General features: G+C 49.3%; 1 protein-coding gene across 1 annotated transcript; it reads right to left on the reverse strand.

Moving 5' to 3' along the window:
• Window positions 1-822: 822 nt before the first annotated feature.
• Window positions 823-19,103, reverse strand: LOC132474293 (chordin-like). The gene is given in 22 exon segments (XM_060074891.1): window positions 823-1,785; window positions 2,040-2,133; window positions 2,555-2,822; window positions 3,157-3,259; window positions 3,536-3,553; window positions 3,556-3,591; window positions 3,834-3,927; window positions 4,053-4,250; window positions 5,109-5,222; window positions 5,478-5,719; window positions 5,973-6,252; window positions 6,408-6,514; window positions 8,144-8,291; window positions 10,561-10,643; window positions 11,318-11,455; window positions 11,986-12,127; window positions 13,822-13,909; window positions 14,240-14,357; window positions 14,824-14,964; window positions 17,006-17,132; window positions 17,656-17,759; window positions 18,559-19,103. Coding segments are annotated over 22 exon segments (2,883 nt in total). The 5' UTR covers window positions 18,722-19,103; the 3' UTR covers window positions 823-1,708.
• Between the last annotated feature and the right edge of the window lie 5,077 nt (window positions 19,104-24,180).

Genomic DNA, 24,180 nt, shown 5'->3' on the forward strand with positions numbered 1-24,180 from the left:
TTTGTGTGTGTGTGTGTGTGTGTGTGTGTGTGTGTGTGTGTGTGTGTGTGTGTGTGTGTTTGTGTGTGTTTGTATATATGTGTGTTTGTGTGTATTTGTGCGTGTGTTTTTGCACACGTGCATGTGTGTGTGTGTGTGAGCACACAAACACAAAGAGGGACTGCAGCTCACGTGAGAGTGTGAGTATGTGGTGAGAGAATATGCAGAGAGCAGTGGTGGAGATTGGCTAAGGACCATCAGTGTGTATATCTGTCAGAGAGACAAACAGAGACGTCCAGAGAGAGAGCCAGGGTGGGGGACAGACAATTAAGAAAGGGGGGGGACATTCACTTGTTCCCTTTTCCCCATCCTCCATTTTGAGAGGCGGAATGAAAAAAGAAAGAAAATGGGTAGACGACAAGTACAAAAATAAATATCAAAGAGCAGACCGCCTCAAGTAAGAGCCAAGTCATGGGTGAGGTGAAATACATACGTGGAAAGAAAGAGAAACAGACTGAAACCGAGAGCACATTTAATTGAAACAAACAGTTTGTACCAGGCTGTGTGCGTGCTCTGCTGTCTCATGAGCTCCTCATACGCTCATGTGTCACCTGAAATAGGAGACATGAAGTTGGAAGCACTAAACAATGTAGATTGCATCAGTCACTAGCAGACGGGCTCTGGGACAGGCAGAGAGGGGGTTATGAGAGGGAGGAGAACGACAATCAGAGATAGAGCTTAGCCTGCCCAGAAAGAGGAAACTGTCGATTTTGATTCTCTTGTGATGGACACATCATACCCCTACATAAAGAGATGCAGGAAGAGAAAGACGAACCTTCCATATCTTATGAACATCTTTATTTTATTTTCCCTTCACACTTTCAATAAATACAATAAAATACAAACATGCCTTCTATTGCTCAAAGCTTGTAGATGTTTGAGAAGAGTGCATGACACACTGGAAACGCACACAGGGCACCGGCGGAGGAGGGGTGACGCAGCGACTGTTTGTCTGACTGCAGTAATTTAAGCCCACATTCCAATCCATGACATCAGTTTCTGGATCATTTCAATCATATTTTTCGGCTAAGCTAATTGTTGGGCCACAGTGCACACTCTAGGTTTGTGTGCACACTTGTGTGTGTGTGTTTGTGTGCTTTTTGCACACACACAAACACACACACACACACACACACGCACGCACGCACGCACGCACGCACGCACGCACGCACGCACGCACACACACACACACACACACACACACACACACACACACACACACACACACCCAAACACACACAATCCCTCATAGACACACACACAATTTACAACACACATGTCCCATCAGAGGGATGCTGTTTGAGGACGGGAGTAAAACACAAACTGAAGAATGGTTCCTGGTGTCCAGCGGTGAGCCAGTGCAGGCCGGTTTAAAACACTCTGCTATGCAGCGCCGCACAGCCAGAGAGACACCCTCCTGGCCCAGGAGAGGAGAGAGGAACAGGAAGGCTGCCGGGGAGCCAGCTCACTCCGCCCTCCCATGACAAGGCCCCGCTGTCCTCATGGCAGACCCCCCCCTCAGTAAGAAAAGCCTTCTCTCCTGGGTCGGCCAAAGGGGTGTGGTCGCAATGGGGGGCATGGATACGTTCTGAAGGTGCAGTAACGGTAGTTCTGTTGGAGGATCTGGGGGGGGGGGGGGGGGGGGGGTTAGTTTTGGTGGATGTGTTTTTCAGTGCCTCCAGCTCGGCCTCTTGTCCGGGACCTTCATCATTAGGACCTCCTCCTCTTCTCCCTCCTCTTTGGAATCTACAGAGGATGAGGTGAAATAATATAAAGAATGAATTTGAGACAGAAGTCACAGATATGTTCATGAGAAAGTGTGTGTGTGTGTGTGTGTGTGTGTGTGTGTGTGTGTGTGTGTGTGTGTGTGTGTGTGTGTGTGTGTCTGTGTGTGTGTGTGTGTGTGTGTGTGTGTGTGTGTGTGTGTGTGTGTGTGTGTGTGTGTGTGTGTGTGTCTGTGTGTGTGTTTGTCTGTGTATGTGGGCTGAGGGAGGTCTTACCAAGGCAATCCGGGCAACATTTGTCATCTTTGCGGGCGATGTTCTGGCAGGTCAACACAGGACACTGCTTCCTCTGGCACTTAGTCACACCATACTGGGGGGGGGGGGCAGACAAGAGATGTTAGGAATGCATCCTCAACAGCTGCATTTACGGTCCATGGTTGTGTCTGGTCTGGTCCTCTGGGGCCGTCGAGAAGAAGGTAAACCTAGAGGCCATCTTTCAGCTTCCAGAGCTCCAGTGAGGGGATCCATGAGATGGTAAATGGGAAATGGATTTCATTTATATAACGCTTTACATGAACGGCGGTGTCAACCACGCAGGGCAACAGCCAGCTTGTCAGGAGCAGTTAGGGTGAGGCATCTTGCTCAGGACACCTCGACCCTAAGCTAGGAGGAGCCGGGATCAACTGTACATCGCCTTCTTATTGCTTTGAAAGTAGGCCATTAAAAGTGCTGTTGGATAATAATAAGAACAAAGGAGGTGTCTTTAAGTTAAGTTGAGAGCTCCGACTTACATCACACCAGCAGTTGATGCACTTCATCTCCCCCACCAGGGGCACCCGCGGGTGCCAGGTGTCGCTGTTCTGGTAGAAGTTCTTGCCAAACTTGCATTGGAGCGTGCCGTCGGCCTGCATCATGTCTGCGTGCTCCAGCCCCACGGGTTGCTTCTCTTCCTCAGGGGGGCACTCCTTGCAGCAGTCAGATGGGTTACGCCTGACTGGGCGACTGCAGGTCAGCACGGGACATGTGACCTTCTCACAGTGTACCTCGCCGTAGATCCCTGGGGAGGAGACACACACCAATCAGTTCACCTTCTGACATACAGCTTCTAGATCCTCTCTGCTCTATTGTCAGTTCACCTTCTGACATACAGCTTCCAGATCCTCTCTGCTCTATTGTCAGTTCACCTTCTGACATACAGCTTCTAGATCCTCTCCGCTTTACTCTCAATTCCAAGCTTCCTATTTTGTTATTATTTATGTTTTGGTTGACCAAAGTGAGATGAGGTGAGGGGGTAGATGATGATGATGATGATGATGATGATGATGATGATGATGATGCTGTAAGGATGAGGGTGATGATGTCTGGATGACGAAGTGTGTTTAACATTTTTACCTTGCAGGTGCAGAGGGCACACTTGATGTAGCCGAAGGGAGGGACGAAGGGGTGCCACGTGGTGCCCGGGGCGTGCATCTTCTGGTCGCCCTCAAAGTAGCACCCTGAGGGCCAGAAAAAGAGAGAGAGAGAGAGAGAGAGAGAGAGAGAGAGAGAGAGCGAGAGAATTAGCATTGATATCGAACTCCTGAAAAAAAGTAACAGTAAAGAAAAAAAAGAATAGAGAGAGAGAGAGAGAGAGAGAGAGAGAGAGAGAGAGAGAGAGAGAGAGAGAGAGAGAGAGAGCATAACAGGAGAGGTGGGAGGTGAGAGGTCATGGAGTGAGAGGTCGTAGATTGAGAGTTGGTGGGGTGTGGGGATTATTCTGGGCTGCAGGCTACCTTCAGGATGTTCCTCCACCTTCTCGGGGCTTTGGTGTCCTTGGGCTCTTTCCTCTCTGCAGGAGAAGGGAAGTGGAAACAGAAGGTTAAAAACTAAACACAGAGACCTCTTGAGAACTGTAACCCCAAAAGAACAAACTGCATAAATAAACTCTGTCCCTCTTCCCCCCCCCCCTCCTCTCTCTCTCTCTCTCTCTCTCTCTCTCTCTCTCTCTCTCTCTCTCTCTCTCTCTCTCTCTCTCTCTCTCTCTCTCTCTCTCTCTCTCTCTCTCTCTCTCTCTCTCTCTCTCTCTCTCACCGTCACAGACTGGGCAGCACTGGTTCTCGGGCTGGAGGGTTTGGCCACAGGTCAACAGGGGGCAGATCACTGGATCACAGATGACCGTCTTCTTCTGCAGGGGGGAGGAGGAAGAACTTATTGATAAACTCCTCGTTGTGAAGGAGGAGAAGAAACAGACTGAAAGGCCTTGGAGACATCAGTGAGCGGATGAGTTTCATCACAGACCCCTCAGTTTACCTGACAGCTGCAGGAGAAGCACTTGTTGTAGTTGGGGGTCCAGCGGGAGCCGTGGGCGCGGTGCTGGTTCTCCAGGAAGCATGTGTTGGGGTCCTTCTTCAGCTCCTCGGGGTCCCCCCCCCCCCCTGCCGCCTCAGCCTCCGACTCGTCCCCCGCCTCACCCCGCACACTGACCTCACAGCTGTTAGGAACATGGACCTGGAGAGAGAGAGAGAGAGAGAGAGAGAGAGAGAGAGAGAGAGAGAGAGAGAAAGAGAGCGGGAGAGAGAGAGAGAGAGAGAGAGAGAGAGAGAGAGAGGGAGGTTACGCGTTTGGGTTGGTGTCCAGCTGACTCCTTAATGGTCTCTAAACTGAGCGTTGGTCCCACTTCCACCCTGCACTCCCAGCAGATGGCTGTAGATGGTGCAGACCTGTTTGCTATTAAAATGCTCCTTGCGCGCATGTGTGTGTGTGTGTGGCTCATCTGAAATACCTTCAAACTGTCTCCTGTGTTTGTCATTGGCTCATCTGTCTTGGGCTGTATGCAATACTGTGCCATGAGTATGTACGGGTATGTATCACCCACACGCACCCAGGTGTGTGTCGGTGAGTGGGTGTGTGAGTGCGTGCGTGTGTGCCCCAGTGACTGTTGAACAATCTAACAAAGAGACACAAAAAAACTTGAAACGCTGAAAGAGGGCTCTAGGCAGCTTGGTGTTTTCCCTCTTGTTTATGTTTCCAAATAACTAAGCCAACCAATAGACTAAGCACTTCAACCGAGTCAGCAGAAGTCAGCTGGCTGATTACACGCCACATTTCCCCTTCATTTCTGGTTTCCACAACAACAAACGTGGCTCCTCTTTCCGTTGCTAGTTTAGTAGCTCATCGCTGGCCCAGAGAGGAATCATCCTCCCGGCCCAAAGAGGAATCAATCAATTTAACCATTCATTTTCATGAGACAGAGTCAGAAGTGCTCTCAATCTTTATGACTTCCCAGTTGGAAAACGGTAATCGTTTTGATGGGCTGCGTATCATGCACTGTGCGATGTGTGTGTTTGTCTGTGCGTTGCTACATACCTGTCCTCGTATCTCCCCCTGCGGGTTGAGCTTGGTGGTGATCTGGAGGAAGGCCGTCCCGCGGCCTAGGTGCTGCAGCAGCTCTGCACTCAGGTCCTTCAGCACCCCGCCGGCCTGGACCCCAGAGAGGAGGGCAGCACAGGTCACATCAGACAGAGCTCAAACACTCCACTGAGTGCTTGTGTATGTGTCTGTAAGTTTGCGTGCTTGTGTGTGTGCATGTGCGTGTGTGTGTGTGTGTTTATGGGTGTGTGTGTATGCCTGTGTGCGTTGGCATGGGTGCATGTGTGCATGTGTGCGTGTGTGTCCATGTGTGCGTGTGTGTAGCTTTGTACGCATGGCTGCGTGCATGCGGCCCTCCCGCCATACCTGCGGGCCGTAGAAGCCGGTGAGGAGCCTCTTGGAGCCATGGCTCCCCTCGTCCATCTCCCCGATCTCGGCCAGGCCGTGCAGGTGGGCGCTGCCCGCCAGCTCCTCCCCCTTGCTCAGCCCGGCAACAACGATCTGGTAGTGGAGGTGGCAATGCTCGTCCACCCACACCCAGGCGTGTCCCCCCGCACTGCTCAGCACCGGGGGGACCACCAGCACGCCCGCCAGCAGGATGGGGAGCTCTGTGGGTGGAGGCAACACGTTAACAAAGAAACAACATAGCCACCACTCTGGTGAACAGCAGCGGAGAGGCGCATTCTGAGTTCCCTGTGCTATTAACATGTGGTAGGATGACCCTGCAACGCAGCGTGTTCTCTGACTGCCATTGTTTCAGAATATATCCCCTCTCGCCAATGAGAATGACAGCGTAGGCCGTTTACGATGGTGAGATTCCCATGAAGAGGGATAAGTGAACAGCATGCGTTGTGCACTGACCGTGGCGCGGCGCCCCTAGCCCGCTGTACAGCAGGGCCTTGATCTGCCCCCTCAGCTCCCCCTCCTGGCTGTGCGCGGTGGCCACGTTGATGAAGAGCTCGTTCTGCAGCAGCATGTGGATGTGGCGCGCCTCCAGCCGGCTCCAGCTGCCCTGGGCGTGGCCCAGCGCGACGTCCAACTCCGGCGTCAGGTCGTATAGAACAGAGCGCTTGTGGCGCCGCCGGGGCTTCAACTCGATGGTGAGGCCCACCACCTCGCCGCTCAGGCCCGCAACCTGGACCTGCAGGGGGGCGTGTGTTAGCGTGGCCTTGTGTGGACATGGAACTCACCCAGTTAACTCACCCAGATCGAGCATCTTTATGATGAAGAGTTTTAGAGCACATTTAAAATACAAGGTTTTGCACATCATTTAATGTAGAAAAAAAGAACACATACCTGGTAGTCCAGTGTTCCGTTGTCATGGAGATGAAAGATGGCGGAACCCACGCCTCCTGTCTTCCCTGGGTTCAGGGCGTCGCCACTGGACATGACACTCTGAATGGCTAGAGAGAGAGAGAGAGGGAGAGAGAGAGAGAGAGAGAGAGAGAGAGAGAGAGAGAGAGAGAGAGAGAGAGAGAGAATTAATGGGAGTTCATTTTATGATGCCTGCTCCAATGCGACATCAGCATCGTCTCAATGTAGACTGTGACCATCTCCAAAAGGTCTGAGTTCGATAAGCAAGTAAACATTGTGCTGTTTTATTCCCTCGGGAGATGAGAAAGCACACACACAAACCCATACAGAGACACACACACCCACACAGATATGCACACAAAAGGGGCTAAGTCATCCCTTTAAAAAAAGAGTCACAAAGCCCAGAATTAGTTGTACGGTAGCTTGAATTGGGGGATGTACGTTTAGCAACACACACAGACACACACATACGCACGCATAAACACATACACACAAACAAACAAACACATAGCCATGTAGACGTACCACTACACACACACATACACGGAAACACACGCACAGACACAAACACACACACACACACACAGGAACACCGCAACCCAGCCAGATTAAGCAGTGGGATGAGGTAAGCGCTGCTGAATGCAGCCGGCTTACAGCGCCTGGGCTGGGGCAGAGTGAGGAAGGAGAGAGGAATAAATAACGGGAGGAAGACCAAAAATTGAGATCCAGCCATGGATACAAATACGTAGAGACAGAAACAGAGACAGAGAGACAGGGGGAGAAGACAGAGAGAGAGACAGAGGGAGAGATAGACAGCTAAGGGGTAGTACTATGAAAGTGAGAGATGAAAGGAGAGAGGGAGAGAGGGGAAAATGAGTGAGCCGGGTTTAAATTCTTCACACATAACGTCAAGCTGTTAATCACAGCACTGGAACACCCACACTTCAGCCAGGTCCAGCGTACCGTCACCTTGGCACCGCGGGGTGTCTGTGAGATTGATTCTGATTGGGCCAGGGTGCCCCCAAAAAAAGAAGAGAGGAGTGGGTGAAACGTGGGTTGTCTCTCTTTGTGAGTGGAAAGAGCAGTGGCACATGAACACAGCGGTCCTGGTATCTCTCCTGGTGGGCTGAGCTACGAGCTGACCAGTGTGACTCTGTACACACAGTGTTCGCTGCAGGTCTTTGTGCAGACAACTTCGTGGGTCTTTGTGCACATGTGAAATACAGAATCCTGCATCTGTTGGTGTTTGTGTGTGTGAGAGATGTTTATCAGCCCATGCCACTTTTGTGTTCAGGGTTGAGTTTGTGTCCAGTCAGAAGAACCCATGTGGACTTTTTTCAACCAGTCGTGTTCTCGATAGCAGCCGGAGCATTCACACACACACAGCACACGCTTTCTTATTCTCTCACTCTCAACTGCGCTCTCTTTTGTCTTTCACCACCATATGCGACACCGATACTGCCTGAGGAATAGAGTGCAGGAGAAACAGTTAGGTACGGAGGGGGGGGGGGGGGGAGGGGGGATGGAATCAGAGAAAGAAACAGAAGAAGAAAAAAAGAGTAGAAACCACCACAGATGGAGGAGCAAAACTGACAATAACGCAAAACACATTCCTGGGAACTGCTCGGACACCGCCTCTGGTCCGGCGAGTGTCATTACATATTTTGATGTTTCAGGAGACAGAAAAAATACTTATGCATCTAAGGGGCTGAACCTACTGTCACAGGACTTCCTGCCAGTGATGAAGCCGGAGATTTGCCGCGTGTCCTGTCCTTCAGTTGCCACGGAGATCTCTAGCTGGCCTCGGGACAGCCAGAACAGCTCGCGGCTGTTCAGGTCCATGAGAACCTCTGCAAAGTCTGGATCCTGCAGAGAAGATACACCAAGGGGTTAGCCCAATGCTAGCTTACCATTATACAATACCAGCTTTGGCTATATCAATGATGATACGTTTTTTTACAACCCTTCACCATCACAACATGTTACCATGGCAATTAAAACATAAAACCCCCGAATCGTGAGAAACACTTTGAATAGAAGTGAACTCTACTTTCACTAGAAGTGAAGTGTTCTTCCTAGAGTTTGAAACAAAATGATCCCTTCTTTCTTGAGTTTCACTGGAAATGTTCTCTTCTTTCTTTCTTGAGCAAGGGAGGGAGTATAGGAGAGAGGCCTCTTTCAGGCCAAAAACAACTCACAGGCTCATTTAAATGAATCCAGCAATAACAATCCGGGACGCTGCACTGCTGCAAAAAGAGTCCAGAAGTAGAACAAACAATACAACGGCTCTGATTGGCCCGAGGGGGCTCAGCACTCTGCCTCAAATATCAACGCTCGGCATGAATCAATCAACCTGTCTCCCTTTCAAACAGAGGAAAACAGATTGACGGCACAGAGGGAGGGTGGAGGGGAGGTGGGTGGGAGAGGATTTAGAAAAATGTGGGATTAATGTGCAGACAGATGTACGAGCATGTTGAATAAATGTTACTCTTTACGACCCCCGGCCCCGGTTCAATATAAATATCTGTGCTATAAATCTGCGACCAGGGACTGAGCCAATGAGGGGGATGGAGAGCGGGGGCAGGGAGAGGAGGAGGTGGTCAGGGACTGATGGAGGTAACCATGAGGGAGGTGGGGGGGGGGCCGCAGAGGTGCTGTAGAGAGAGCCCCTCCTGTAGGTGAACAGGGAGGTGATGGTCTGATGGCCACATCCAATCAGTCAATTATCGCAAGTGTCTTTAATTTTGCCAGCATTTGATGTGCAGTGCACAGAGGGGAAATACGTAATCCCCAAACATCCGTTGGCGTTTCGGTGTTGTTCGGAGGCGTTCTACGCATAGCTGTAGAACGCACTACATTAACGGTCAAGTAGTAGACACTGCACAGAAATAGTTTAAACTAAGTATTCGGATGCACCCTAGGATTCTGTCTGTGTTTGTGTATGGCCGTGATTGGCTATGTGGGTGTTCGACCAAGGCTTAGAAAGAAGTAGCATGAGAAGAGAGAGTGGAATAGAGACAGAGAGAGAGACACACATTACAAGACACATTGGCTTGCAGTTCACACAAGACCTGGTAGAATTAAAAACAGGCTTTGCTTTCATGGGTGCCCCCACCCCTTCCCCACCAGCCCACAGAGCATTAACCACTGCCATGTGTGTGGAGTGTGTATGCAACCCCCCATCCCATCCCCCCCCTCTCCCTCTCTCCGTCTGTCTCTCAGTCCCACTGTCCTTCACGTGTCTCACGGCTGTTAGTGCAATGTAAAGTAGCACCCCTGATAACCACACTTAACCAGGATGTGTGTGGTTGTGTGAGTGTGAGTGAGTGTGTGTGTTGGAGGTGGGGCCACCACATCCGTCTCTCTCGTCTGCATGACACAGAAGAGGGTTGGGGAGGTGGCTGCGTGTGTGTGTGTGTGTGTGTGTGTGTGTGTGTGTGTGTGTGTGTGTGTGTGTGTGTGTGTGTGTGTGTGTGTGTGTGTGTGTGTGTGTGTGTGTGTGTGTGTGTGTATGTTTTGATGTGCGATTGCGTGTGTGTATGTGTGTGTGTGTTGGTGTTGTCAGAGGAAATTAAGAGTGTGAGAGTGCTGTGCGATTTCATTTGGTCCCAACTATCAGCGCCTTGGAACCCTGACACACTCTCGCCTACCCTGCCCTCAGAGATGTGGAACAGCGCTTTCCCCTTCTGCAAGATGTGTCAAAAGCCCAACACTCTGTACAGCCAGCATCTTCCCCCTTGGAGAGGTAGAGGCAGAGGTCCAGGCGTCTGCCTCTTCCTACACCTCCTGTCCCATCACTGAATGTCTTTACTGAGGTTGTATGTGTATGTGTGTGTCTGTCTGACTGTTTGTCTGCCTGCGTGTGTGTGCATGTGTCTGTCTGTGCGTCTGTCTGTCTGTCTGTCTGTGTGTCTGTCTGTGTGTCTGTGTGTCTGTGTGTCTGTCTGTCTGTCTGTGTGTCTGTGTGTCTGTCTGTCTGTCTGTCTGTCTGTCTGTCTGTCTGTCTGTCTGTCTGTCTGTCTGTCTGTCTGTCTGTCTGTCTGTCTGTCTGTCTGTCTGTCTGTCTGTCTGTCTGTCTGTCTGTCTGTCTGTCTGTCTGTGTATGTGTGCGTGTATCTGTGCGCTGGGTCCTCACATGAGCAGTGATGTTGGCTCGGATCTCCCTCAAGACGTGTTGCCGGTAGAGTAGCTGGACCTTGATGGGCACCAGCGGGGGGTCTGAGAGAGAGAGAGAGTGAGAGAGGAGAGGGATTGAGTTCACTGGCATAAATCTGTCATCCCTTGCTGTTGTCACCCCCCGTCCTCTGCTCTAGAATGTTCCAGGTTTTAGGTTTCAGCCTTTTGGATCGAGGCTGAGCTCTACAAATTGGGCTGATTTGGCTGCAGTGATTAATGTGTACGTGTTTGCACACACGCACACACACATACATACACACACACACACACACACACACCATAATGCATTGTTTGATTTGCTCTAGGATGGTTGGCCAGTCAAAGTTCTATTTCTCGCCAAGAGACGGTCAGAACACTTGTTTGTGTGTGTTTCGATGGTGTGTGTGTGTATTTGTTGTTGTATATGTTGGGGTGTGTGTGTGTATGTGTGTGTATGTATGTGTGTGTGTGTGTCTGTGTGTGTGTGTGTGGGGGGGGGGGGGGGGTGTGCGTGCGTGTGTGCGTGCGTGCATGCATGTTCGTGTGGGTTCTAGATTAATAAATTCAGTTTTAAGTTCCAAGTGAAGTTATTGTACTCAGCAAGAGAATACAATACAACTGCATCCGTGTTTTTCTGCGTCCTTCTGTTCTGAGCCCCCTTCAGCCCTGAGGAGGCGTGCCCTCTCCTCAGGCCCACCTGTGTGTGTGTGGGGGGCGTGTCCTCTCTCCGGGCTCACCTGTGTGTGTGTGTGGGAGCAGGCCCTGCAGGATGAGGATGAAGTGGAGGTTGTTCTCCGTGTCGCTCAGGGTCAGCATGGCGATGCCCCCCATGCCCTGGGTCGGCTCCTCCGTCGTCAGGGTGGAGCTGAAGGTCTCTGCAGCGCACACAAACACATACGCAGCGCACACACACACACACACAGCGCACACACGCAGCACACACACAAAGTGCACACACACACACACACACACATCCACACACGCACGCAGCACATGCACACACACACCAACATACACACATAGAGACACACACACACACACACACACACACACACACACACACACACACACACACACACACACACACACAAACACAGGGAAACACACAAACATCTGTATGAGCCATATGAAGTATCTGCAGTCTCTCTGCATAAGGGAGCTTACACGTCAGCATTCATGTAAACATATCCACGTCTTGTGGAACCATGGGAGGCTTTTACAGATTACACCACTCTATATACAGTTCAGTCGCTTTGTAAATATTAACTTGCGACGCAGACACATACACACACACACACAGAAACAAGCACACAGAAAGACACACACACAGAAACAACCACTCTCACACACACACAAAATATACACACAAAGAAACGGACACACACACATGCACGCATACGCATACCGGCAAATAGCGCCCTGTGTTTGATGATCTTGCCCTCGACTTCTTTGCGTTGGCCGGTAGACATTGCCATGGTGATGCGCATCTGCCCGTTCTGCAGCTGTCGCAGCAGAGGTTTGGCAAGGTTCTTCCATACGCCACAGATCTGCACGCGCACGCACACACACACACACACACACACACACACACAAACAAACACACAATCGGTGCCAGGTGAGTGATGGTAATGCTAACCATACTAAACAGTCATGTCAAGGTGAGGATGTGTGTGGGTTTGTGTCTGCATGTGTTGCCGAAGTAAAAAAGTTGAAACACACACTGTCACACACACACACACACACACACACACACACACACACACACACACACACACACACACACACACACACACACACACACACACACACACACACACACACACACACACACACACACACACACAAACACACAAACACATCTGGTTAATATATCAAGCCCTGTGTGTCTCTCATCCGCAGGCCACCAGGGGTTAGGATGGGGGCTGGGTTGTCTGTTTGTGTGTGTGTGGGGGGGGGATGGGGGGCAGAGTGATTTGCAGATACCTTATGGCCATGGCTGGGGAATCAGAATTTCTAAATACAAAATACAAACAAAATACACACCCTAAAACACACAAGAACACACGCCACACTCATTTGTTCCTGTTTCTGTCCCTCTCTGTAAGGACCAGCTTCTCACACTACCTCCCTTTCATCATTAACCCCCCCCCCCCCCCCCCCGAGTGACCGGGACCCCCCCTGCCCTGCATGTCCCTCCACCTGACCCCCTGGCATCAACAGTTTACAGCCTCAGCTCTGGAGCTCAAGGCCCACTGAGCCAGGGATGGGAGGGGGGGTTGCGTGGGCCTAATCATAGCTCTGTGTGTTTGTTTGCGATGCTGTGTCCACGTTTCCTGCAATCAGGCCGAGTTTGGCATCTTCTGAAGAGTGATGAGGCAGCATAACAATGGCAACGTGGTGAGCGTGTGTGTGAGTGTGTTTGGGAGTTGAATATTACAGAGTAAAGTATGGGGAACAAAGGGACAAAAAGGGAGGGAGTCGAATCAATCTCTCATTTTGGAGGGCTTACACAATCAGAGACACACACATTCAACATCGTTAAACGTCTTAGAAGCATATATATTCCCTGTGATACAGTCTTAATACCACAAAAATACACGCACACATATCATGTGCTGTGTGTACACCAGTGGCGGCCAGTGGTTTTTAAAGTGAGGGAGGAAGGACTGCGCGCTTGGTTGCCATTGGCCTGCTTGCACTGTTGGTGGCGTATGATGGCCTAACTATGTGAGACTCAAGTTGTTTCAGGGTGTTTTGGTGAACTACAAAATAGCAGGGAGGGATAATTATGTGAATTGATACAAATACACCAGTGGCAGCAGGAAAGGATGCAAAGCCAATTAGTCAAATCAGGCCTACTCTCTATTTGTAAAACTAAATAATAAAATCTGGGCTCTTTATTTTTTTGCCCTCAATGACTGAATTGTTGCCCTCAATGACTGAAGCTATTGTAATTTGGCTATTTTTACTTTCAGCTACAATTGTTTTAAGAAATGTAAAGGCACAAAACCAAAAGTGATGCCATAACATTGTTAACATACCCTGTGCATGTGCACAACAAATCAAGTTATATTCTACTCTGTTCTGGGGGTCTTACCATGTCTGACCGGCTCAATCAGGTTCTAGTCTGTTCTGGGGGTCTTACCATGTCTGACCGGCTCAATCAGGTTCTAGTCTGTTCTGGGGGTCTTACCATGTCTGACCGGCTCAATCAGGTTCTAGTCTGTTCTGGGGGTCTTACCATGTCGGACTGGCTCTTGGGGACCTTGTACTCGAAGGCAGTGGTTCCATCATAATCCAGGAAGACAATCTTACTTGGACGGCCCATCCTGCGGAGGGGGGGATGGAGGAAGAGTAAAAGTGAATGTCAGGGTCACTTTGTATGCATAGGCGCGTGTGTGTGTGTGTTCGTGCGTGCGTGTGCGTGTGTGTGCGTGTGTGCATGAGCGCGCGCGTGTGCATGCGTGTGCGTGCGTGTGTGCATGAGCATACGTGTGTGCGTGAGCGTGTGTATGTGTGTGTGTGTGTGTGTGTGTGTGTGTGTGTGTGTGTGTGTGTGTGTGTGTGTGCGTGCGTGCGTGCGTGCGTGCGTGCGTGCGTGCGTGCGTGCGTGCGTGCGTGCGTGCGTGCGTGCGTGCATGCGTGCATGCGTGCGTTACCTCTGGTATGTGATGGAAAAGGCCAGGCTGGTGCGGGTCAGGGAGAAGCGGGCCCGGGCCACACTGTTGGTGCTTGGGAGCCAGGAATCAGACAACCCCGTCAGCAGGGCCACGAAGTCTGCAGATAGAGAGGAGACGGAGAGAGAGAGAGAGAGAGAGAGAGAGAGAGAGAGAGAGAGAGAGAGAGAGAGAGAGAGAGAGAGAGAGAGAGACGGAGAAAGAGATGGAGAAAGAGACGGAGAAAGAGACAGAGAAAGAGAGTGAGATGGAGAGAGTGACGGAGAAAGAGACGGAGAAAGAGATGGAGAAAGAGACGGAGAAAGAGAGTGAGATGGAGAGAGTGACAGTTTGAATAACTTGTTGATGACATGGTAGGTGCCATGGTAGATATTACTCATATTGCCTCATTGCTCCAGGGGAATAGGACGTTGAGTGTGTGTGTGGCTGTGTGTGTGGCTCTGTACGTGGATAATCTCCCTTATAAGCTATTTCTGCTTAGAGAAAAACGTTATTTTGCTCAGCACGCCAGCGCCCAACATGAGTGTGTTTGTGATGATGTCACTACCGCGTGGTGCAGCCCTTACCGGTGCGGCTCTCGGCCGGGCCTATGTCCTCTGAGCTGAGGTAGGACCGGTCGTTGTAGGACTTGTGGAGGTCGTCCTCCTTCTCCTTGCCCTTCTCCTGGAAGAAGTCGAGCCCGGGGTCGGGGAGGGACTCCTTGTCTCCTGCAGCAGGGTTACATAAGGCGGAGGGCTTAGTGCAGGGATCTTAGGGGAACTGGGGCTTTGGTTCAACAGCCGAATCAGTACAAAAGAACATGTCAGCACTGGTGTAGCCGTGCTGAGGACATTGTTAGGGCGGTTTAAGAAGTAATGGATGGATTGTTTGTTGAGGTCAACCAAGTTTTGGTCAAACAAATATAAACCTTTTTCTACATTTTCTTCTGAAATACCGCATGGTCATCTTGCTGATATATATATATATTTTTTTTATTACAACATCACTTAATGAAAAACAGATGGATGCTAGGGCCATGAGATTCAACTTTAAGTTCACTCCAAGAACTCCTCCAGGGCTCTGCGATTCTCTCTCTCCAAGTCGAATATCTCTCTCTCTCCCTCTCCCGCTCTCCCTCTCTGCCAGTGGTAAATGGGGAAGTTCAATAAGTAAGTAATAAGTGGTGGTGAAGAGCGATGTTGGAATGAGACGTGACAGTGGCGTGTGACCCCCACACTGACCTACTGCTCTGTGCACCCTGAAGTCATCAGCCTTCTGAGGTCTGCACACATGAGCCTACTCTCTCTCTCCCTCTCTCTCTCTCTCTCTCTCTCTCTCTCTCTCTCTCTCTCTCTCTCTCTCTCTCTCTCTCTCTCTCTCTCTCTCTCTCTCTCTCTCTCTCTCTCTCTCTCTCTCTCTCTCTCTCTCTCTCTCTCTCTCTCTCTCTCTCTCTCTCTCTGTCATGATCTGTCTGTCTCTGACACACAGACCTAACTACACAGTCACATACTGCTCCTATGTGTGCTCAAACTCTTCTGCGGGAGGGAAGACAGCCTGAAAGGAACATAGAGAGAGAATCTGGTCATGATGCCAGGCACAGAACAAGGGCAGGAAGGGGAATCTGTCTCCAACTCTCCTGACTCCCATTCCTCCGCTCTGCTTCCTGCTGTGCAGCGCGAGCACGACTGTATTTGTTTAATTTCCACACCACATCAACACCACGCTCACATTCATCTCTTTTCATGCTTTCCCTCGCCCTCTTCCTCTCGTTTGTCTTCACCTGCACTCCTGGAAAGCACTCAAACCCTCCCCCACCCCTAGCAAGTACGGCTGTACATAACCTCAGGTGCAACTCTCTCTCTCACTCTCACACACACATACACACACTTCCCAGCCCTTGTACAAATATACTGTCAGTGTCGATGCCAAAGCTAAGACAAACACACTCAAGCTTTTCTTTAAAACCCTGACCACAACACAAACACAACTACGAACACACAGACACAGTGCAGTGTTGCCCTGGTGATGGCCACGGTGCTATACCTTAACTTTCCATTTCACCAACAAACACACAGGGTAGAAAAACACCATTAAGAACTATACAACATCAACACCGACCCTGGGTGTGTGTGTGTTTGCATGAACTTGTGTTTGTGTGTGTGTGTGTGTGCCTGCACGTGTGTGTGTGTGTGTGTGTGTGTGTGTGTGTGTGTGTGTGTGTGTGTGTGTGTGTGTGTGTGTGTGTGTGTGTGTGTGTGTGTGTATGTGTTTGAATGTGTGTGAGTGTGTCTGTGTTTGCATGCATGTGTGCATGTACGTGTTAGTGTGTGTGTGTGTGTGTGTGTGTGTGTGTGTGTGTGTGTGTGTGTGTGTGTGTGTGTGTGTGGGTGTGTGTGTGTGTGTGTGTGTGTGTGTGTGTGTGTGTGTGTGTGTGTGTGTGTGTGTGTGTGTGTGTGTGTGTGTGTGTGTGCATACATGTGCAACACACCTGTATATAACTCCTGTCCCTGTATGTCTCTGGACATGTGTGTGTATTTGCTCTACCCAAATACAGGTGCATGCTCTAGTTTCCCTGCAATAGCTATATATATATATATATATATATATATATATGTACATTATATCAGCAGAAGACTTAAGATAATCTAAAATGTATGAGGATAGTTAAAGCTGTAGAAAGAAAGAAAGAAAGAAAGAACAAGAGAGAAGAAAATAGAACCAACAAAAGAAGGAACTTAGTGAAGGAACAAAGCCAGACGCAAGCGGTACCTTTGGGGCAGGTCTTGCAGCAGTGTCCCGGGAGCAGTATTGGGTGGTCACAGTCTGGCTCGGGGCAGTCCTGCTTGATGTTCTTACAGTTCACCTTACCGAACACCTTGCCCCGACGGCCCTTTTGCTGGAGGAGAAGCAGAGGTTTACAGCTTGAACTATCACCAAATCGGTTATAATTTTGAATTACAGAGCACAAAAATGAAAGAACAGTAATCCACTTTTAGAACTGAACAGTCTGTGGTGAAACACAAGTTATCCCAATTGTAGTTTCTGATTGGTTTAAATTGGTGCCATGTGACATGCCTTGTAAGGCATCTTAGCACCTGGCACGGGTTCCGGCTCAACAGAAACTCAACATGAATGAACTCAAGTCATTATTAGCTGCTGTGGTTTGACGACTCAGTAAGCAATCAAATATCAGTTTAAAGAGAGCCTGGCAAAGTCTGCAGAAGTCTAGACATAACATAACAGCCATAAGCGAACCAAAGGGGGTAAAGGTGATCCATACAATGTTCCCATTTGCCTTGCCCCAGAGCACTACAGATACATGTTTAGTGCTAAAACATGTTTAGTGCTATTGTGCTCCAAACATTAATGGGCCGAGGACTGAGATGGCTGAAGGGGGTGTGTGTTGGATGAAGACTCACAGGTTCGCAGAAGCACTGGACGCAGTGCATGACCCCGAAGGGCTCGCCCAGGTCAGGGTGCCAGGTGTCCTCCAGGGAGTAGAACCAGCCACCAAACGAGCAGCCTGCAGCAGCACCCGGACACAGGCAGGTTACACACACAACGTTAACATAACATCATCACATCAATGAACCGAACAGGGACACAGGACGGGTTACACACGCAACGTTCAACCAACACAGCATCATCAAACTCATGAACCTCATCGTTTGTATCGGAGAAAGGCCACAGCAGAGGTCTACTTTTAAAGAGCATTAGATGGAACTGGGTTGCACCGAGTGTGTTTCTATCTGGATAAAAGCGTATGCCGAACTCAGACTTGGATTGGTTTATTTGTAGTGTACACATATTTAGTTTGAAGAGCTCTTCTGATGTGGATGGAGCTGTGATGTTAATATCAATAGGTTAGTGACCCTGTAGTGAACCAGAGGGTTCAAAGTGGAGCTAAAGAAGCCCATCGTGGTCAAGGCCTCACATCTGGCTCTCAGCAGAGGCAGTGAGCCTTCTTTTTTTTTTTCATGTGACGTCGATGTGTTCTCTGTGTTCAAAAGCGGAACACATATTGGTTAACAGTTGTTCCTTAACAGTCGTCTTTTATAAAGACTTTGGTCGCTATGACATGGAGACACCGAGCGGCTGTAGCGTGTGGCCCAGCACGCGCATTCGGCGGTGATGACTCACTCTCTCTGATGTTCATAACTTCAGCCGGGCACCGCTCAGCCGTGCACACAACACGGAGAGAACGTGCGCACATGTCAATTTAAGACCGAAAAATATGGTTATATTAATAAGTAATTGCATATCAGCCAAAATATCAATACATTTGAAGGTTAAGTTGTACTTTATGAATGTTTCCGTTTCACCTGAGAGTCCTTTGGCGGGCAGCAGCTCCTTCTCCGACTGGATTGGCAGCGCGGGCGCCTTGAGCCTCGAGGCCGCGGTGACGGAGCGCAGCCACGCGCAGCTCAGTAACAACATAAGCGCGCGCAGCGCGCGGCAAGTCTGCATCCCACCAAGCGGCAGCATGCGCACCAAATTACTTTGTATTCTTTACCTTCTCCTTTAAGAGCAACAAACAACCGGTAACGGGACTCCGTCAGCCCGAATGAAGCTGACACGATGCCCGTGATGACTTCCCTCAGTCGGTTAAAACGTGCTGCGTTCGTCAAAAGTCATCAACGTTGGCGGTATTATCCCATATGCGAGAGGAGGGAGGAGACGGATGAGTAGAGCGCGACTGACGGTCTCCGGTAGTCTCGAGCGGCAGAGTGTCCGCTGCCCGCGGGACGCCTCTTCTTTATACTCCCTGACACTTTGGATGAGGCGCGCGCTGGGAGGGGGAGGAACGTGCGGGGGCGTGCGGAGGGAGTGGGACGTGGGGGATAAGGGTCGGTCAGTAGCGGGACGGGTGAGATATGAGGGTCGGTCAGTCGCGGGACGGGGGAGATAGGAGGGTCGGTCAGTGGCGAGACACGGGGGATAGGAGGGTCAGTCGGTCCCGGGACCGGCCAACCCTGCGCATTAGTCTGTTAGATGACCGGGGAGATGATGGGGTGAACCGTCCTGAAGTCAGGATGTTTACATGGGAACCGACGCCCAGCGGGTCGGTTTACAGTGCTCCTGGCTGACGACTCGGTTCGCATTCGTCATGCCATAATGACTTAGGGCTCATTAATGCTAGAAATATCGAGCTCATGGACTCCTGCTCTCCGGTTGAAGTCTGGTCCAGTTTTATTAAACCGAATTCAATGTGAAACAACTAAACACGATGAACATCAGTCACAAGCAGAATAATGGCGATTCATTGGATTGAATTTCGTGCTTTTTGGAATGACTGTTGGCCTGGAGCGAGGAGCGGAGCGCATGGTGTTGGTTTTCTCCATCTGCCCCCTGCTGGGACCCTCGGACCCACATCCAGCCCGGTGCAGGGATTCACACCGACCCCCTCCCCTCGGTGAGGGGGGATCGATCATAGCGTGTTGGCGCTCCATCATCGGGCGATAAGTGACCCGTTTAGTGATGCTGTACACTTCATTATGCAGACTGTAAGGGGAACACACACACACACATAAGTCGTGTGTATTGCAGCAGGGCAGGCCACCGAAACGTCTGCCCTCACCAAAACCGCCCATAGCAATCGATGAATTGATTTACGAGCCGTCCAAAATATAATCAGCTCATTAGAGACATCTGCAGATTAAAGAAAGGTACAGACAGACACTAAAAAAGACAACTGATATGCAAACACGAATGTCAATTAAGATACCAAATACAATACATGATTAGAAACAGCAAGGTCGGCCAATTTGCTACCAAATACAATTTTTGAGCGTAAACCCACGCCTCATATATTGAAGTATGACCAGGGTCTCTGGCCTGGGTCTCTGTTCTGGGTCTCTGACCGGGCCAATGGCCTGCAGTGCGTGGGTGCGCGCGCTCGTGTGTGTTGTTCTAACGTCATCCTCGGGGGGATACACAGTCAGCCTATAACACGGGACAGATTGAACACGTTCACATCATGTGTATTTGGCCCTGGTTTCTCAGTATCCCAGACGCATAATGCCGCCTGTTTATTGACCCCCCCAGCCCCGCCCTCTCGGGGTAGCACCCGCACCCTCTCGGGACCGCATCCTGTTTTCTGCAGAGAGCTGCTCAGAGGTGTGAATATTCAGAGAGAATGCTCCGATTGCCCAGCAGCAGATGTGTGACACAGCGACCCCCCCCCCCCCCCGCCCGCGCCACCTGTTCCCCATCACAATGCACTGGAGAAGCCGTGTTTGGAAACAGGCACCAACACATTAAGGAATAAAACACAACTCGTTTCTCCCTTTTAGCCCCTGTATTTACCATATATATATATATATATATATATATATATATATATATATATATATATATATATATATATATATATATATCATATACGGTCAGGTACAGTATATACCACTGTTTTAGTTTCTCTTATTGCTTTATTTTATTTCATTATTACTATTTATTATTTTAACCAATGCTGCTACTTATTTGTACTTATTTTTTTGCATATTTTTTTACAAGCTTTTATTTTTACTTATCTTTACTTAATTTGCTGCTATGTGGTTGTTGAGGAACCAAGCCTTAGAATTGTACTCGTGTATACTTGTACAATAAGATATAAAAGTAATTCTGATTCTAAAAATAAATAAAAACAAACTCTTTCCTCCCTCCCTTTGAGTCCCAGTGCTCAGTGGAACCCAGTGGTGGGTTTACTGGAAACGTTTTGGGACCAGTTAGGCTGTTTCTGACTCAGATCTCAGATAAGCAGGAAGCAGGCTGTTTAGACGAACTCAATCGTTTAAAACAATTAAAAAAAAAATGTTTTTGAGCTCATGTATCAAACGCAAAAAGGTATAGCCTACAGGCCATGGTTAACGTTGTAATCAGATATTTAAAAAAAAAGCTGTCGAATACCCGCAAGGAGACATCACCCAGTTCTGTGTCCCCTATGTGTTAAAGTAACAGTTTTCGTTTAATCATTACTCTTTATTGCAACTCAAAAAAATCCAATAGGTTATATGACCCCATGTCTTTACAGGCAGTGTTATGCTGATGGTGATGATGATGGTAATAATATGTGGTGGCCCCCCCGCCGCTCCGTTGTAAGGCAAATTCACTGTGGCTCCTGGCAGCGGAAAGGGGGAATTGACCTGCCCACTCCGAATGCAAATGCCAAGTCCTGCGCAGTGGATATTAATTCAAGCCACAAATCCACGTTTGGTTACTCTTTATTTCAGGCGTTTTTTGTAAAGATGGTGCAATTTTAAAGTAACACACACGCAACCACGCATGTTGGGGTGCGTGCAATTCTGTTTGTGCCTGTGCTTCCGTTTACCCTTCCTGTAAAGTCCTCGATTAAACATCTGGTCATCGATTGAGCGACGGTCAGGTCAATGGCCCCTTTGAGTCACCTGACTGATCTAACCAGGCAAGTACAGTACAGATACTCTCCCGAGGGTACTTTCAGCATGACGGGGTTTAAATGAACTAAAAACACTATTTATGATTTTTCTCTGTGCATGGATATCAGCCATACAATGTCATAAACGACACCCTTTATTTTCTTTTCCAAATAATCCTATCTAACTTGTTGTTTTTGTAGTCGCACCGTATGCCTATGGGCTATTGGGCTACGTGTTTTTAATGCGTAGGGGAATAAACGTGGTCTAACTTTGCAACACAATATGGGCAATAACATTTTTTAAAACACCATGGCTATATTACTTTGCATTACAAACTAGCCTGCCTCGAACATCTGCCTGTGTCTTTCTTCTATAACCGGTTCATCATGCTGTCTTTAATTCATGCATACTCTCTCCCCACCATTTGATGTCTTTGGGGTCCTGTTGTTTTCAAAAGGTCAGCAAAGGGCAGCCTACTGTCCCACTGAAGGACTTGGATATAGCAACGTAGAGAATACGCTGCCACCTGTTATTTCAACAGCTCGGGGACGTCGTAGATTCGTCACACACTGCCTTACCTCCACCAAAAAGGCCTGCACACAGCTAGTACCCCCACACCCCCTTACCTCCACCCAAACGGCCTGCAAACACCCCCACCCGCACATACAGACATACACATCAGGCACACACACACACACACACACACACACATAGAGGCAAACACTGCTATGCAGCGAGCAGTGTCGGGGGCAGTCTCGGACCCCTACTGTCTTACAATCGTGAAACCCCACTGGTAAAGCCCCCCCCCCCCTCCCTGTTTTGGTTGGTCCACCCCCTCCCTGTAGGGGGGTGCTGGGCTGAAGGGGAGGCCTGTATCCTGGGGAGACATCTATTACAGGCCTGGGGGTCATGCTGAGAGCCGGGGGGAGAGGTCAAAGTCCCTCTTCAAGATAGAAAAGTGAACCTTTCAAACACCCATGACAAAGATCAAAACCGGCCACAGAGGAGTCGTGGGTGATAGTTCCTGTTGAGGGGAGATAGTTCCTGGGCATCTCTGAAGTGGCTTTTCTGTGTGTTTGCTTGTTGATTGTAGTATTCTATTGAATTCAGCCTCTGCTTCCTGTTCTCCTGCCCTGAGCAGAAGACCTGTAGGATGAGGGCCACGGTGGAGCAGAGGACCAGGCCAGACCCCAGTCCGCATCCCACTCTGCTCCACTCTTTTGATTCAGGGTGGCACAGCCACCAGCCAGTACAATAAGCCCCGCCTCTCTGTCCACCAGCCTATAGAGCTGTCCAATGAGGTCACACCTTAAGGAAGGACAAATATTTGATGACTTTCTGTGCTGCCATTCAAAATAGTATGGTTCTTTACCATCTAACCATACAGTTGTAGTCTTTCTTGTTGCCCTTTGCATCATGGTTGGTGATACATTATCAATGGGTTTATAACAATGGAGAATCTGTAGGCTATTCATAAAGTTGGACTTCTCTGCGGTAACAAAGGGGTTTGTGGGAGTGTTATAGCTCAACATGCTTTTGTTATTTTTACATAATGTCACTAACAGGTCCACACTTATTTCAGAGGAGGCTTCACCCTGGGACCAGAACCTAAATATTATTCACCCAGTGCTTTTGTAAACCAACCCCCTAAAAAAAGGAGGTCAAACATGAAGTGTATTGTATGGCTGAGGCTGCTGAGCAGCAGTCTATGTGGATTCAGATTCTCTACGCTAAAGGCAGCCAAAGTGCCAGCCTAGCTCTGTGTGGAAAAACCCTCCAGCACTCTGGAGAAAACACAACCTTCAACAGCTACTTTTGTTTAATTGTTGTTAGACATTCATATATATATATATATATAATAAAAAATCCCTTCTAACGATACCCAGCCTTGTTTTGCACCCTTTTGTCCAACACCGCAGCGTGTGTGACGAGCCAGACATCAGTACTCACCGACGTTTGAGCTATTGCATCCTCCTCCCTGTAGGCCTGTCCCTTCACAATAACCACTCAGGCCCCTTTGTTCCACAGAGACCTGGGGGTCCCAGGATAAGGCGGTCCCCCTGACCACCAGACCCAGATCACTGGGGGCCGCAGCCTGACCGGGGGTCGTCTCACATCATCTAGAGCAAAGCACCAGCCTGTTGTAGTGCAGGAAGAGCAAAAGACAACAAACCATGGCTTATTAGAGTATAGTAAACACATCTTTGTTGCTCACTTGTTGCTTTGTCTTCATGTTACTGGCCTTCCTGTTTACAATTCTAACATAACGAGCCCCTCAGGGCATTCGATCTGATTCAGGGTTCAGTGTGTTTCTGTTTTAATGTTGTCCTCATCGGTCTGCATGTGGATTGTCCATGTATTAACTGTAAAATGACCTGTAAAGTGTTTTTGGTACAGACCTGGTTTGTTTTCTAATGCGATTTATTAATAAAGTAAACATGAAACTGGTGTGTGTGTGTGTGTATGTATGTGTTTGAACAAGGAATAAGTTCTCATCTAGTGCATCCCATTCCTCCTCCTGCAGCTCAATAGCGCCATCCACTGGATAAC

The sequence above is a fragment of the Gadus macrocephalus genome, chromosome 16, assembly GCF_031168955.1.
Source record: "Gadus macrocephalus chromosome 16, ASM3116895v1".
Classification (NCBI taxonomy): domain Eukaryota; kingdom Metazoa; phylum Chordata; class Actinopteri; order Gadiformes; family Gadidae; genus Gadus; species Gadus macrocephalus.